The following is a 12,752-nucleotide window of genomic DNA, read 5'->3' on the forward strand; positions in this document are numbered from 1 at the left end:
GCCCGCCCGTGGCCCGTCACCGCGCCTCGGGGCTGGCCAGGGTGCCGTTGCTCTCCCGGGGGGTGTCGGGGTCCCCCTCTCCCGCCGCCGCCGCCGCCGCCTCCTCCAGCGGCTGGTCCAGGCGACTGGGGATGGACCAGTAGAGGTGGGCATCGCGGCGGGCGGCCGCCGCCGCCAGCTGCCGGGCACTGCAGGCCGGGGTGGGCACGGGCACGGTCTGGTGGAAGCCCCCGTAGTCCACCTCGTAGAAGCCCTCCTCCAGGCTCAGCAGCGGGGTGAAGCGGTGGCCCCACAGCACCTCGTCCGCCAGGTACGAGCTCCGAGCCTGGCACGTCATCCCTGCGCCGGGCAGCCGGTGGGCAGCCGGTGGGCAGCCGGTGGGCACCCATCCCCAGCCCAGGGCCGGGGGGGGGGCCGGCGGGGTGCCCCCCGGCAATGGGGCGGTGCGAGGGGCACCCTGACCCCGGCTGGGGGGGCTGTGCTGCACCCGCTGCAGGGCGCACCCCGATATGTGAAGCATGCAGTGCGTGGAGGAGCCCAGTCTGAGCTGCGCCCGCCGCACGGGGCACCCCGACATGCGCTGCACAGGGGGCACCCCGATTGTGAAGCACCCAGTGCATGGAGCACCCTGGTCTTGGCTGGGGGGGGCTGTGCTGCACCTGCTGCATGAGGTACCCCGAAATCTGCAGCACCCAGTGCACGGGGTCCCCTGGTCCTGGCTGGGGGGGGGCCTGTGCAGCACCCGGCGCAAGGGGCACCCAAAGTCTGCAGCACCCATTACGAGGGGCATCCCAGTCCTGGCTGGGGGGGTCTGTGCAGCACCCAGAGCACAGGGGCACCCCAATCCTCATTGGGGGGTGTGTGCAGCACCTGGCGCATGGGACACCCCAGTGAGCAGGGGACAGGCTGGGACGTCAGGGGCTGTCACTGTCATCGGGGTCCCCTCCCCAAGCTCCTCCCAGGGCCAGGCCGGGCAGAGGCTTCCCACGGGGGGAAAAGGGGGTACGGGGGAAGGCTGCCCCCCCGCCGCCAGTCCTGCAATGGGGTTATTCTGGGTGGAGGGACCCACATCCAGGCTCAGCTTGGGGGTGAGGGTGGATTTGGGGTCACCTCCCAGCCATGACCAGGCAGGAACACGCTGTGGGCCACAGGGGTGAGATGTCCCCATGCAGGTGAGATGTCCCCATGCAGGTGAAGTGTCCCCATGGAGGTGTCCCCACGGAGAGGATGTGTCCCCACGGAGATATCCCCACGGAGATGAGGTATACCCATGGAGACGAGGTATTCCCACGGAGGTGTCCCCATGGAGGTGAGGTGTCCCGGTGGAGATGAGGTGTCCCTGTGGAGATCCCACCCCCCCGCCACCACTGGCGTCCCCGTTACCTGTGGCCTCCACCATTCCCTCGAGGATGACAACGATCTCGAAATCGTCCTTCTCCAGCTGGTGCCGCGAGACGTCCCAGAAGGGGCTGCGCTCGTCGATCTCGTGGCTGATGATGAGGGGCGAGACGAGGAAGAGGCGGTCGTCGCCCGTCTCGAAGCCCACGCTCAGGTCGGTCTGGTCCAGGGGGATGAACTCGCCCTCCTGCGTCTGCTTGGACTTGATGAGCTTGGCGCGGATGGAGGCCTCCACGATGTGCGAGTCCCGCAGGTCGCCCACGCGAAACATCAGGCAGAGGCGGTCGTCCCGCAGGGAGACCACGGCGTGGGAGGAGAAGACCAAGGTCTCAGCTCGTTTGTTGGGCTGGGAGATCTTCACGAACATGCAGCCCACCATGAAGGCGTTGACCATGGAGCCCAGGATGGCCTGGAGCAGCAGCAGCACGATGCCTTCGGGACACTTGTCGGTGATGACGCGGTGGCCGTAGCCGATGGTGGTCTCCGTCTCGATGGAGAAGAGGAAGGCGGAGACGAAGCCGTTGAGGTTGTTGACGCAGGGCGTCCAGGCGTGGTCCTCCAGGTGGTCCAGGTCCCCCCGGCAGTAGGCGATGAACCACCAGATGAGGCCGAAGAAGAGCCAGGTGACGGCGTAGGCGAGGATGAAGACGAGGAGGCTGAAGCGCCACTTGAGGTCCACCAAGGTGGTGAAGATGTCGGTGAGGTAGCGGTAGGTCTCCCGCACGTTCCCGTGTTGCACGTTGCACTTGCCGTCCTTCTCCACGTAACGCTGGCGCTTGCGGGCGCTGGCCCCCCGCCGTCGGGGGGGCACCGGGGGGGGCTTCGCCTCCCCGGGGACCCCCTCGGGGACCCCGCAAAAGGCGGCGTTGTCCTGTGCCATCGCCCCTCAGAGGCTGCGGAGGGGAAGGGGTTAATGGTGCCGCTCGCCCCCTCCAAACTGGGGGGGACTGGGAGGGGATGGTGGCACCAGCTGGTGCGTGGGGGAGGCTGCGGGGACGCCTGGGTCCCCCCCCCTCCGCCCTGGTCCCTGGTGGGGGGGGTAAACTGAGGCACAGGAGCACCCAGGGGTGCTGAGCCCACGCGTGTGCGTTCATCCATGCACTAGCATGTGTACACGCGTGCACATGCCTGCACACAGACGCTTGCAGACACGCACACACATGTGTACGCACACATGCACATGCTTGCGCACAGGTGTACACAGACGCTTGCAGATGCACACGCATTCACACACATGTGCATTCATGCATACACGCGTGCACACACAGCACCAGAGCACGCACACCTTGCGCACACACATGAGCTGGCGTACATACATGTGCGCAAGCCCCCGGGGGGACACACACGCACACGCGTTCACCCCCGGGTGGGTGCAGGCCCGTGCGTGCACCCTGAGGGGCTCCTTGCACGCTCCCGTGCACCGAGATCTGCTGTGCGCCGGTGTGTGCACCGACGCTGCGCACACGCTCCGGACCAATGGCGGCACACGCGTGCACACGGAGCTGGGCCACACGCGTGCACACACGCGTGCACACGCGCATGGACACACTGCTGGGCCTCGTACACGCACACACAGCTCCTCCGTGCCCACGCACACTCGCGCGTGTGCACACGCACTCCCCCCCCCCGTGCTCCCCCCACCACCGGCCTGGGGGGCCCTGCGGCACCCAGCTGCGCCCCCCCCGCCGTGGGGCACCCCACTCCCACCCGGGTCCGCGGGGACGGATCCCCCAGCGGGGGGGCAGAGCGGAGGGCGGGAGGGGCGCATCCTCCGCGGTCTGTGCTGGGGGGGGCCCTTCCGCGCAGGCCGGGCCCCCGCGTGCCCCCCGCACCCCCCACCCGCGGAGAGGGGGTCCGCGGTGCCACCCCCCAGCGCTGCGGCTGGGGGTGCAGGGGTGCAGGGGGCGATGGGGCGCGGGGGGGGCAGCAGGGCCCCCCGGGCTGTGTGTGTGTCCCCCCCCGGCCCCGCACTCACCGCTCGCCCCGCGGCCGCCGCTCCCGCCGGGCCGCGCAGCCCCGGTGCGCTGCGCGCATGGCGCGGGGGGAGCGCAGCGCCCGGCCGCCGCGGATCGCTCCCGCCCGGTCCCGGTCCCGGTCCGGTCCCGGAGCAGTGCCCCCCCCGCTCCCCGTTCCCCCCCCCCGCCGTTCCCTTGGCCGCGCTCCCGCCGTTCCCCGGCAACGGCTGCGCCCCGGGAGCGCGCGGCTAAAAATACCGACCAGCGCCCGCCCCCCCCGGCCCCGCCCGTCCCCGGACCCCCCCCCGCGCCCGGATCCCCACGCGTGACCCCCCGCCCCGGGCGGGCAGGGCCGGCGGGGCCCCGCAAGGCGGCGGTGCGATGTACGCGCGGGGGGGGGGGTGCGCACACGCGTGTGCGGGGGCGCGGGGCAGGTGCGCACACCTGAGCCACGGGCGCTGCGGGCTGGGTACGTGTGACAGTACGGGGGGGACACGCGCGTGACGTGGGGCACAGTGGGGGGGTGACACAGGGCATGGGGGGGAGCACACACGCGTGTGACACTGAGCGCGGCGGGGGGGGGGAGCACACGAGGTCCCGCCCCCCCGCTGGCCCAGAGCCCCCATCACTAGCCCAGGGTTCCCCATCACTAGCCCAGAGGCCCCCCCCCCCCCCCCCCCCGCCACTAGCCCAGGGCTCCCTCTCACTAGCCCAGGGTTCCCCATCACTAGCCCAGAGGGCCCCCCCCCCCCCCCCCCGCCACTAGCCCAGGGCTCCCTCTCACTAGCCCAGCCCCCTCCCCATTATCCCGGGGTCGCCCTCACTAGCCCAGCCGCCGCTCCCAGCCCAGGCTCCCTCATCACTAGCCCAGGCCCTCCATGACTAGCCCAGGCACCCCCATCACTAGCCCAGGCTCCCCCATCACTAGCCCAGGCCCCCCATGACTAGCCCAGGGCCCCCCATCAGTAGCCCAGGGCCCCCCATGACTAGCCCAGGCCCCCCATGACTAGCCCAGGGCCCCCCATCAGTAGCCCAGGGCCCCCCATGACTAGCCCAGGCCCCCCATGACTAGCCCAGGCTCCCCCATCACTAGCCCAGGCCCTCCATGACTAGCTCAGGCACCCCCATGACTAGCCCAGGCCCCCCATGACTAGCCCAGGCCCCCCCATCAGTAGCCCAGGGCCCCCCATCCCTAGCCCAGGATCACCAGCCAGGACGCCCCAGCCCTGCCCAGGACCCCTACCACTAGCCAGGGCTCTGTGGTCACTAGCCACCCCATCGGTGGCCAGGCCCTCCCCCGTGCCCGAGGCCGCCTCCGGGAGCCCCCGCGCAGCCCCGGCCCCCCCCGGCCCCCCCGGGCGGACAAAGGCGCTTTGTGCCGCGGCCCCGCGGAACCGGCCCCGGCCCGGGAACAGCGGGGCCTTGTGTGGGGCGGCCGCGGCCCCGCGCCCCACGCTCCCACGGCCCCGCGCCCCACGGCCCCGCGCCCCACGGCCCCGCGCCCCCAAGGACCCCGGCCCCGCGCCCCGCCCTCCCACGCTCCCACGGCTCCGCACCCCGCGCCCCCCCCCGATCCCCATAAGTGGCAGCACTGGGGCTGGCGTTGCCCCACGGGGGGCGCGGGGGGGGGGTGTCACTCTGTGTGCGCGTGTCTGTGCACACGGGTGACACCGGCCCCTGCCCGGCTCTGGCGGGTCCCCTTGTCACCCCACGCTCACACGCACGAGGATGCTCGGGCGGGGGGGGTCCGGAGGGGGATCCCGGGGACCACCCGGGTGGGTGCTGCCGTGACCGGGGGAGGTTCTCCCCGGTGCCGGTGCGACCCTGCCCGGTGCCGGTACCGGAGCCCGAGGGACCCCGCCCGGTGCCGGTACCGGAGCCCGGGGGATCCCACCCGGACCCGCCCCGGTGCCGGTGATGGAGCCCGGGGACCCCACCCGGACCCTCCCCGGTGCCGGTACCGGAGCCCGGGGGATCCCACCCGGACCCGCCCCGGTGCCGGTGATGGAGCCCGGGGACCCCTCCCCGGTGCCGGTACCGGAGCCCGGGGACCCCGCCCGGACCCGCCCCGGTGCCGGTGGCTGCGGGCGGGGTCCCCTCGCCCCCCCCGTGGCCGGTAACGTGACCCGGTGCGGGCCGGCTCGTTTTCCACCCCATTAACCCCCGTCCCGCCCCCGGCGGCTCCTCCCCGCCCCGGGCCCCCTCCCCGGCCCCGCCAATCGGTGCCAGCCGGGCCCGGCGAGGCGGCCCGGGCCGGGGGGGGGACAGGCGGGGGGGGCCCGGCGGGGGGGCCCGGCCCGGCCCGCCGCCGCCGGCCCCGCCGAGCCATAAAGCCCATGGGGAGCCGGCGGCGGCGGGGCTGAGCGAGGCCGGGACCCCGGGCGCCCTGGGGCCCTCCCCGAGCAAGGTAAGGGCGGCCGGGGGGGCCCGGGGGTCCCCCGTCCCCGCCGGGGCGCCCCGAGGGCGGCGGGCACCTGCCAGCGCCGCTGGACCGGGATCGGTGCCCGGGTCCCCGTGGCCGCCAGTGCTGGGACCCCGTAACCCCACGTCCCCGGAGCCCCGCGTCCCGGGTCCCTATAGAGCTCCGTCCCTGTGTCCCCCACAGCCCACAGCCCCGTGTCCCCTATAGCACTGCGTCCCTGTGCCCCCGTCGCCCACAGCCCTGTGCCCCGTGACCCCACAACCGCATGGCCCCGTGCCCCATGTCCCCGCAGTCCCACATCCCTGTGGCCCCACACACCCCACAGCCCTGTGTCCCCATGTCCCCATATCCCTGTGTCCCCACATCCCCGTGGCCCCACATACCCCACAGCCCTGTGTCCCCATGTCCCCATATCCCCTGTGTCCCCACATCCCCGTGGCCCCACATACCCCACAACCCTGTGTCCCCGTGTCCCCATATCCCCGTGGCCCTCTATCCTCGCGTCCCTGGATCCCCATGTCCCCCATCCCCATGTGCCTGTGTCCCCATCTCCCCTGTACCCCCATCCCCCTGTCCCTGTATCCCCATGTCCCCCAAGTCCCCATGTCCCCCAAGTCCCCTGTACCCCAAGTCCCCGTATCCCCATGTCACATATCTCCGTGTCCCCATGTCCCCACTCCCCGTGGGCGTCCCCCTTCTCTCCCCAGCGCAGGGGGACCTGGAGGGACAGAGGATGGAGGTGCACAGCACCCCTCAGCCGTGCCCACCACGCTCCCCCCTCCCCGGCCATCTCCAGGGCCACCCGTCCCCGAGATGTCCCCACAGCCCCCGGGGTATGAGGCCTCAGGCCCTGGGGATGGCCCCTTCCCCACCCCAGGAAGTGACCCCCAAATAGGGACACCCCTCCCAGCACCTCGCTCCTCCTTGGTCCCCCCACTGGTGTAATGATGCCGGGTGGCCTCAGCCTGGTGCTGGGGGAGGCGAACCCCCCCAGGACCCCCCTGGGCTCCGGTGCCGGTGATGGGGCGTTTCAAGGGCATTCGGGTGGAGGGGGCTGGAGCCTCCCCGTCCCCGCCAGGTCCCCATGGGGGGCAAGTGGGGACACGCCAGGCTCCGGGTTAGTGGCCCCGGCCGGGCTGCGGGTTAACTGGGCTACAGGTGAACCAGGCTGCAGGTTAATCAGGGTGTGGGTTAACCAGGCTGCAGGTTAACTGGGCTGTGGGGTAGTCACACTGGATTAGCCAGGCTGGGGATTAGCAGGGCCACAGATTAGCCACGCTGGATTAGCTGGGCTGTGGGTTAGTCACACTGGATTAGCTGGGCTGTGGGTTAGTCACGCTGGATTAGCTGGGCTGTGGGTTAGTCACGCTGGATTAGCTGGGCTGTGGGTTGGTCACGCTGGATTAGCCACACTGGTGTAGCTGGGCTGTGGGTTATCCCGGCTGTGGGTTATCCCGGCTGTGGGTTACCCAGGGTGCAGGTTATCCCAGCTGCAGGGTAATCTGCCTGTGGATTAACCCAGCTGCGGGTTGACCAGGCTGCAGGATCACCAGGCTGTGGGTTACCCCTGGTGTGGGTTAACTGGGCTGCGGGTTAGCTGGGCTGTGAGCTACCCGGGCTGCAGGTTAACGGGGCTGGGGGTTAACGAGGCTCTGGGATAGCCGGGCTGGGCTTTAACCAGGCGGGGGGTTAATGGGGTTAATGAGGCCGGTTGGAGGGTGCTGCTGTTACCGGTGCTGGTGCCGTGGGTGGCTTCTCCGATGGCTACGGAGGGCTGAGCCGTGCGGGCGCCAGCTGTCCCTGGGGAGCGGGGTGGCCGTGGGGATGCCCCGCTGCCAGCCCCACTGCCTGCACCGATGCCAGCCCCCAGCCACCCTTATCCCCCCATCAGCGGCACCGGCGTCGTGGGGGTCCCGTGGGAGCCCCACGCGCACGGACCCGCTGGACGCGCTGTGGGGGCAGCTCGAAAAAGGGCCAAAAGGGGCTTTTTCTGCCCCAGTCTGTGGCCTCTGCTGATGGCTGATGAGGGCTGGGCAGCACTGGGGGGAAAACCCCCAAAATTATCATTTTGGGGTCCCCCCAGTGCTGCAGGGGAGGATGGGGGTCCCCATCGCCCCCATGGCCGGGCTGGGGAGGGGGCCGTGACTCCAGCCCCCCCCATGGCGTTTCCCAGGTGGCAGCGTGAAGGGCGCGGGGACATTCCTCCCCCGGGGGCCCCGTCACCGGCCCCAAATTTGGGCTCAAACTGGTCCGGCCTCAACGGGGGGGTGCAGGGGAGGATGGGGGGGTCCACAGGACAAGGAGGGGGTGGCACAGGGCACCCAGGCGCCCGGGGCTTGGTGGCCGCCGGCGCAGCGGGGTGGGTGGTGGGGGGCCGCGGGGCCCCCCGGGACCCCCGCCGGGGGCTGTGCTGACGGCGGGGCGCGCGGGGCCCTGCATGCTAACGAAGGGCTTCGTCAAAGCGCCTTTGTGCCCCGCCAGCTCCATTGAGGCCTCTCCTCCGGGGCGCACAATGGCCCCACTGTCCCTGTCCCCGTCCCCCCCCCGCCAGCCCTGCGCGGTCGCCCCACACCCCCAGCCCCACGGGACCTGCCCCACGCCGCGGCCCCCCGCTGCCCCAACCCCACCGTGGGGATGGGGTCCCATCTCCCCCATTCCCAGTTGCCACCAGTGCCATGGAGCCCAGTGCCCCAGTTTCGGGATGGGGGGGATGCGGCTGGCGGGGAGCCCGGCCACGGCTGGCACCGCGCGGGCATGGGAACGGTGCCCAGGCTGGTGGTGCCAGCGGGACGCGGTGAGGGGGGACGTGTCCCCGTGTCCCCCCCATTCCACACCAGACCCCTCAGGCAGGGCCAGACCCCTGCGTTCGCCCCCAGTGTCGAGCATCCCCGGGGGGAAACCGAGGCACGGGGGCGAGGGGGGTTAATGGGTAACCGGCCTGGCCGTGGCGGCAGCGGCTGTGCCCGCGGGCACCGTCCCGCGCCGGGAACAAGCGCCGGCTTGTCACAACCCGTGTCCGCGCACGGGAGCCTGGCCGGGGGGCACGGGGGCACACGGCCCCTGACGGGCGCTTTATGGGATGCAGTGACCCCAAAAATGGGGGGGCAGAGGCCCCAAAGAGGGGTGTGGGGACCCTCTGAAGGGGCGCAGGGGACCCTGGGGTGTGCAGAGACCCCTCAAACCAGGGTGTGGGGACCCCAGAGAGGGGTGTGGGGGACTCTGGAGGGTGAAGGGACCCCCAAAGAGGGGTGCAGGGACCCTGCAGGGGTGGAACACCCGCAGAGAGGGGTGCAGGGACCCCAGAGAGGGGTGCAGGGACCCCAGAGAGGAGAGCAAAGGGACCCCAGAGGAGCAGAAGGACTTTGGGGGGTGCAGAGACCCCCAGGGGCTGCAGGAACCGCTGTGTCCCCCCGGGGACATGGCTGGGGATGTGCCGGTGCCTGCTGCTGCCCGGCGTGGGCAGAGCTCTGGGGATGTGGTGGCTCTGGGGACACACGGCGGCTCTGGGGACCCCCAGCAGCTCAGCTGGGACAGGGCAGGTCCGTGTCCCCAGTGCCACCATCCCCTCCTCAGGGCCTTTTGCCGGGAGGGGACGTGGCGCAGCCAGGACGGTGGCAGTGCCACCCACGTCCCCCAGCTTTGGCGAATGTAGGGACACCGGGCTCCAAGGAGACCCCCCATGGTGCCACCGCGTCCCCGGTGTCCCTAGCGTCCCCGGCACGCTGCCCTGGCGCATCCGTGGCGGAAACCGTGGCGGGGCCAAACGCTGGCGTGGGCTGAAAGGCCCTTTCTGTGCCACCGGCGGCGGCCGGGGCTGGCAGGGGACAGGGACGGGGACAGGGACGGGGACGGAAACGCGCCTGGCGCCGCCACCAGCCGTTTGTCCCTGTCACCTCCCATTCATCCCCCTTCCTCTTCCTCCTGCCCGGCCAGGACGCCTGGGTCCCCTCCACGGGACGGGGGGGCATGGGGGGAGCTGCCGGGGGACAGAGGGGACAGGGATGAGTTCACAGAGGGACGGATGGACAGACGGACAGACAGGGGGGTGGGTGAGCGCGTGGATGGGTGGATGGACAAGTATACGGATGCGCGTATACAGGGATGGATGGACGGACAGACAGGTGAGAGCTCACGTGGATGGAAGGATGGACAGAGGGATGGCTGGACAGCTGGACACATACAGGGATGGACAGACAGGTGCATGGATCCGTGCGTACATGGTTGGGTGGATGATGGATGGATAAAGGGGTGGGTGGATAGAGGGACGGACAGCTGGCTGGGGAGGAGTGATGGACGGGCAGGTGGATTGAGTCTGGACGGACGGACGGACGGACAGTGAGTGGATGAGCAGGGGAATGGAGAGATGCTGGCTGCGTGGTGAGCCCAGAGGACAGAGGGACAGGTGGGTGGGTGGGTTGATCGATAGGAGAGGGACAGATGTCCGGATGGCTGGTGAAGTCTGGATGGACAGACAGGTGGACGGAGGCTGCAGAAGTGGTGGGAGTGACAGCAGTCCCCGTTGCTGAGGTGCCACGAGTCTGTCAGGTCTCCACGGCCAGGCCGGGTCCCCACGCTGCCGGGGACAGCGCGGGGGGCTCTGCGTGAGACGAATCCTCCCGGCCTCAGCCCCTGCCTGCCGCCGTGGTGGGAGGGAGCACGGCCGGAGGGAGCACTGAGGAGGGGTGGAAGGGGGCGGCGTCCCCCCCACACCTCTCCGCGTCCCCCACATCCTTCCTCTCCATCTACCACCCCCTCAGCTCCCTCCCGTCCGCCCAATGAACACCCAACCTCCCTCCTCGCCCCCCGTCCCTCCTCTCTGTCCCTCCACCCATCCCTCAGGCCTGGCCAGGCCTTTGCTCAGTCGTCCATCCGTTCACCACACTCCGTCCATCTGTCCATCCGTCCATCTGTCCTCTCCATCCACCCATCCTTCTCCGTTCTTGTCCATCCTTCTCCGTTCTTGTCCATCCTTCTCTGTCCATCCACCCATCCCTCCCTCTTCTCCATCCCTCCCTCTTCTCCATCCCTCCCTCTTCTCCGTTCTTGTCCATCCTTCTCCGTTCTTCTCCATCCTTCTCCATCCATCCATCCACCCATCCCTCCCTCTTCTCCATCCCTCCACCCACTTATCCACCCACTGCCCCTCCCCGTCCCCAGGACACTCCCCACACCCCCCACCCAGCACCCCCCTCTCCCAGGTGGCACCTCCTCACCCCCTTCCCCACCATCGCCTCTTCCAGATGACGTCGGCCACCAAGGTGTACTACAGCCAGACCACGCAGACCGACAGCCGCCCGCTCATCGGCTCGGGGCTGCGCCGGCGCCGGGTGATGACCAAGGACGGCCGCAGCAACGTGCGGATGGAGCACATCGCCGACAAGCGCTTCCTGTACCTCAAGGACCTGTGGACCACCTTCATCGACATGCAGTGGCGGTACAAGTTGGTCCTCTTCTCCGCCACCTTCGCCGGCACCTGGTTCGCCTTCGGTGTCATCTGGTACCTGGTGGCTGTGGTCCACGGGGACCTGCTGGAGTTCGACCCGCCGGCCAACCACACGCCGTGCGTCATGCAGGTGCACACCCTCACCGGCGCCTTCCTCTTCTCCCTGGAGTCCCAGACCACCATTGGCTACGGCTTCCGCTACATCAGCGAGGAGTGTCCCCTCGCCATCGTCCTGCTCATCACCCAGCTGGTCCTCACCACCATCATGGAGATCTTCATCACCGGCACCTTCCTGGCCAAGATCGCCCGGCCCAAGAAACGCGCCGAGACCATCAAGTTCAGCCAAAACGCGGTGGTGGCCCAACACAACGGCAAGACCTGCCTGATGATCCGCGTGGCCAACATGCGCAAGAGCCTCCTCATCGGCTGCCAGGTGACGGGCAAGCTCCTCCAGACCCACCTCACCAAGGAGGGCGAGAGCGTCCGCCTCAACCAGGTCAACGTGGACTTCCAGGTGGACACCTCCTCCGACAGTCCCTTCCTCATCCTGCCCCTCACCTTCTACCACGTGGTGGACGACGCCAGCCCCTTCCGGGACATGGCCCTACGGACGGGCGAAGGTGACTTCGAGCTGGTGGTCATCCTCAGTGGCACCGTGGAGTCCACCAGCGCCACGTGCCAGGTCCGCACCTCCTACCTGCCCGAGGAGATCCTCTGGGGCTACGAGTTCACCCCCGCCATCTCCCTCTCGGCCAGCGGCAAGTACGTGGCCGACTTCAGCCTCTTCGACCAGGTGGTGAAGGTGACAGCACCCTGTTGCCTCCACGAGACCGTCCGGTTCGGGGACCCCGAGAAGGTGAAGCTGGAGGAGTCCCTGCGGGAGGCGGCGGAGCGGGAGCGGGAGGGAGCGCCCCTGAGCGTCCGCATCAGCAACGTCTGAGTGCCCGCCGGGACGCCGCCGACACCGCCGGAGGTGCCACCAGCCCTGGAGATGCCACCAGCCCCCGGAGAGGCCACCGGCTCTTCCCCCTACCCCGTCCCCCCTGGGCCATTTTCCCCCTTCCTCGCAGCACGGGGCAGCTCCCGGGGCAGCTCCCTCGGGGACCCTCGTGGGTGCTCGCCCACCCGCCAGTGGGGCTGTCCTCCCTCCCCCAGCCCACCCAGGGCCGGGGCTGTCCCCATCCCCCCTTCTCCTAATGCTCTGCTAACACCAGCCAGAGACCCCCGGCCCCACCCCAGGACACAATCCTGCGGGGAGATGCTGTCCCCAGGGGGGCACATGGCCACCTCCAGCCCCTGGGGACAGCTGGGGACACCGTTTCTTGCCAGCCGGGAGCCATCTCGCTGCCCAATCCCGCCCCCGTGAGCTGGGGCTGAGACCTGAGCTGCTCACTGCACATGTGGGCTGGGGAGCAGGAGGCTCTGACCTCATGGGACCCCCACCCCCCTCCCTGGGAAGGCTCAGGCCGGGGGCTGCGGACCCCCTCCCCAGCCCATCTCCCCCCTGCACCCCTTTCACTCTCCCCACAGCCCC

The 12,752-nt window shown here is 70.3% G+C and overlaps 2 protein-coding genes across 2 annotated transcripts; one reads left to right on the plus strand and one right to left on the minus strand.

Annotated features, from left to right (window-relative positions):
- Positions 1-16: 16 nt before the first annotated feature.
- Positions 17-2,278, minus strand: KCNJ9 (potassium inwardly rectifying channel subfamily J member 9). Its single transcript, XM_059832247.1, has 2 exons — positions 1,384-2,278; positions 17-339 (listed from the first exon to the last, which is right to left on the minus strand). Exons 1-2 carry the CDS (start codon positions 2,276-2,278, stop codon positions 17-19), a joined length of 1,218 nt encoding a protein of 405 aa, XP_059688230.1.
- An 8,737-nt stretch (positions 2,279-11,015) lies between these two features.
- Positions 11,016-12,158, plus strand: KCNJ10 (potassium inwardly rectifying channel subfamily J member 10). The gene has a single exon (XM_059832360.1). It carries the CDS (start codon positions 11,016-11,018, stop codon positions 12,156-12,158), a length of 1,143 nt encoding a protein of 380 aa, XP_059688343.1.
- Positions 12,159-12,752: the final 594 nt, after the last annotated feature.

Source organism: Gavia stellata, chromosome 33, assembly GCF_030936135.1.
Source record: "Gavia stellata isolate bGavSte3 chromosome 33, bGavSte3.hap2, whole genome shotgun sequence".
Classification (NCBI taxonomy): domain Eukaryota; kingdom Metazoa; phylum Chordata; class Aves; order Gaviiformes; family Gaviidae; genus Gavia; species Gavia stellata.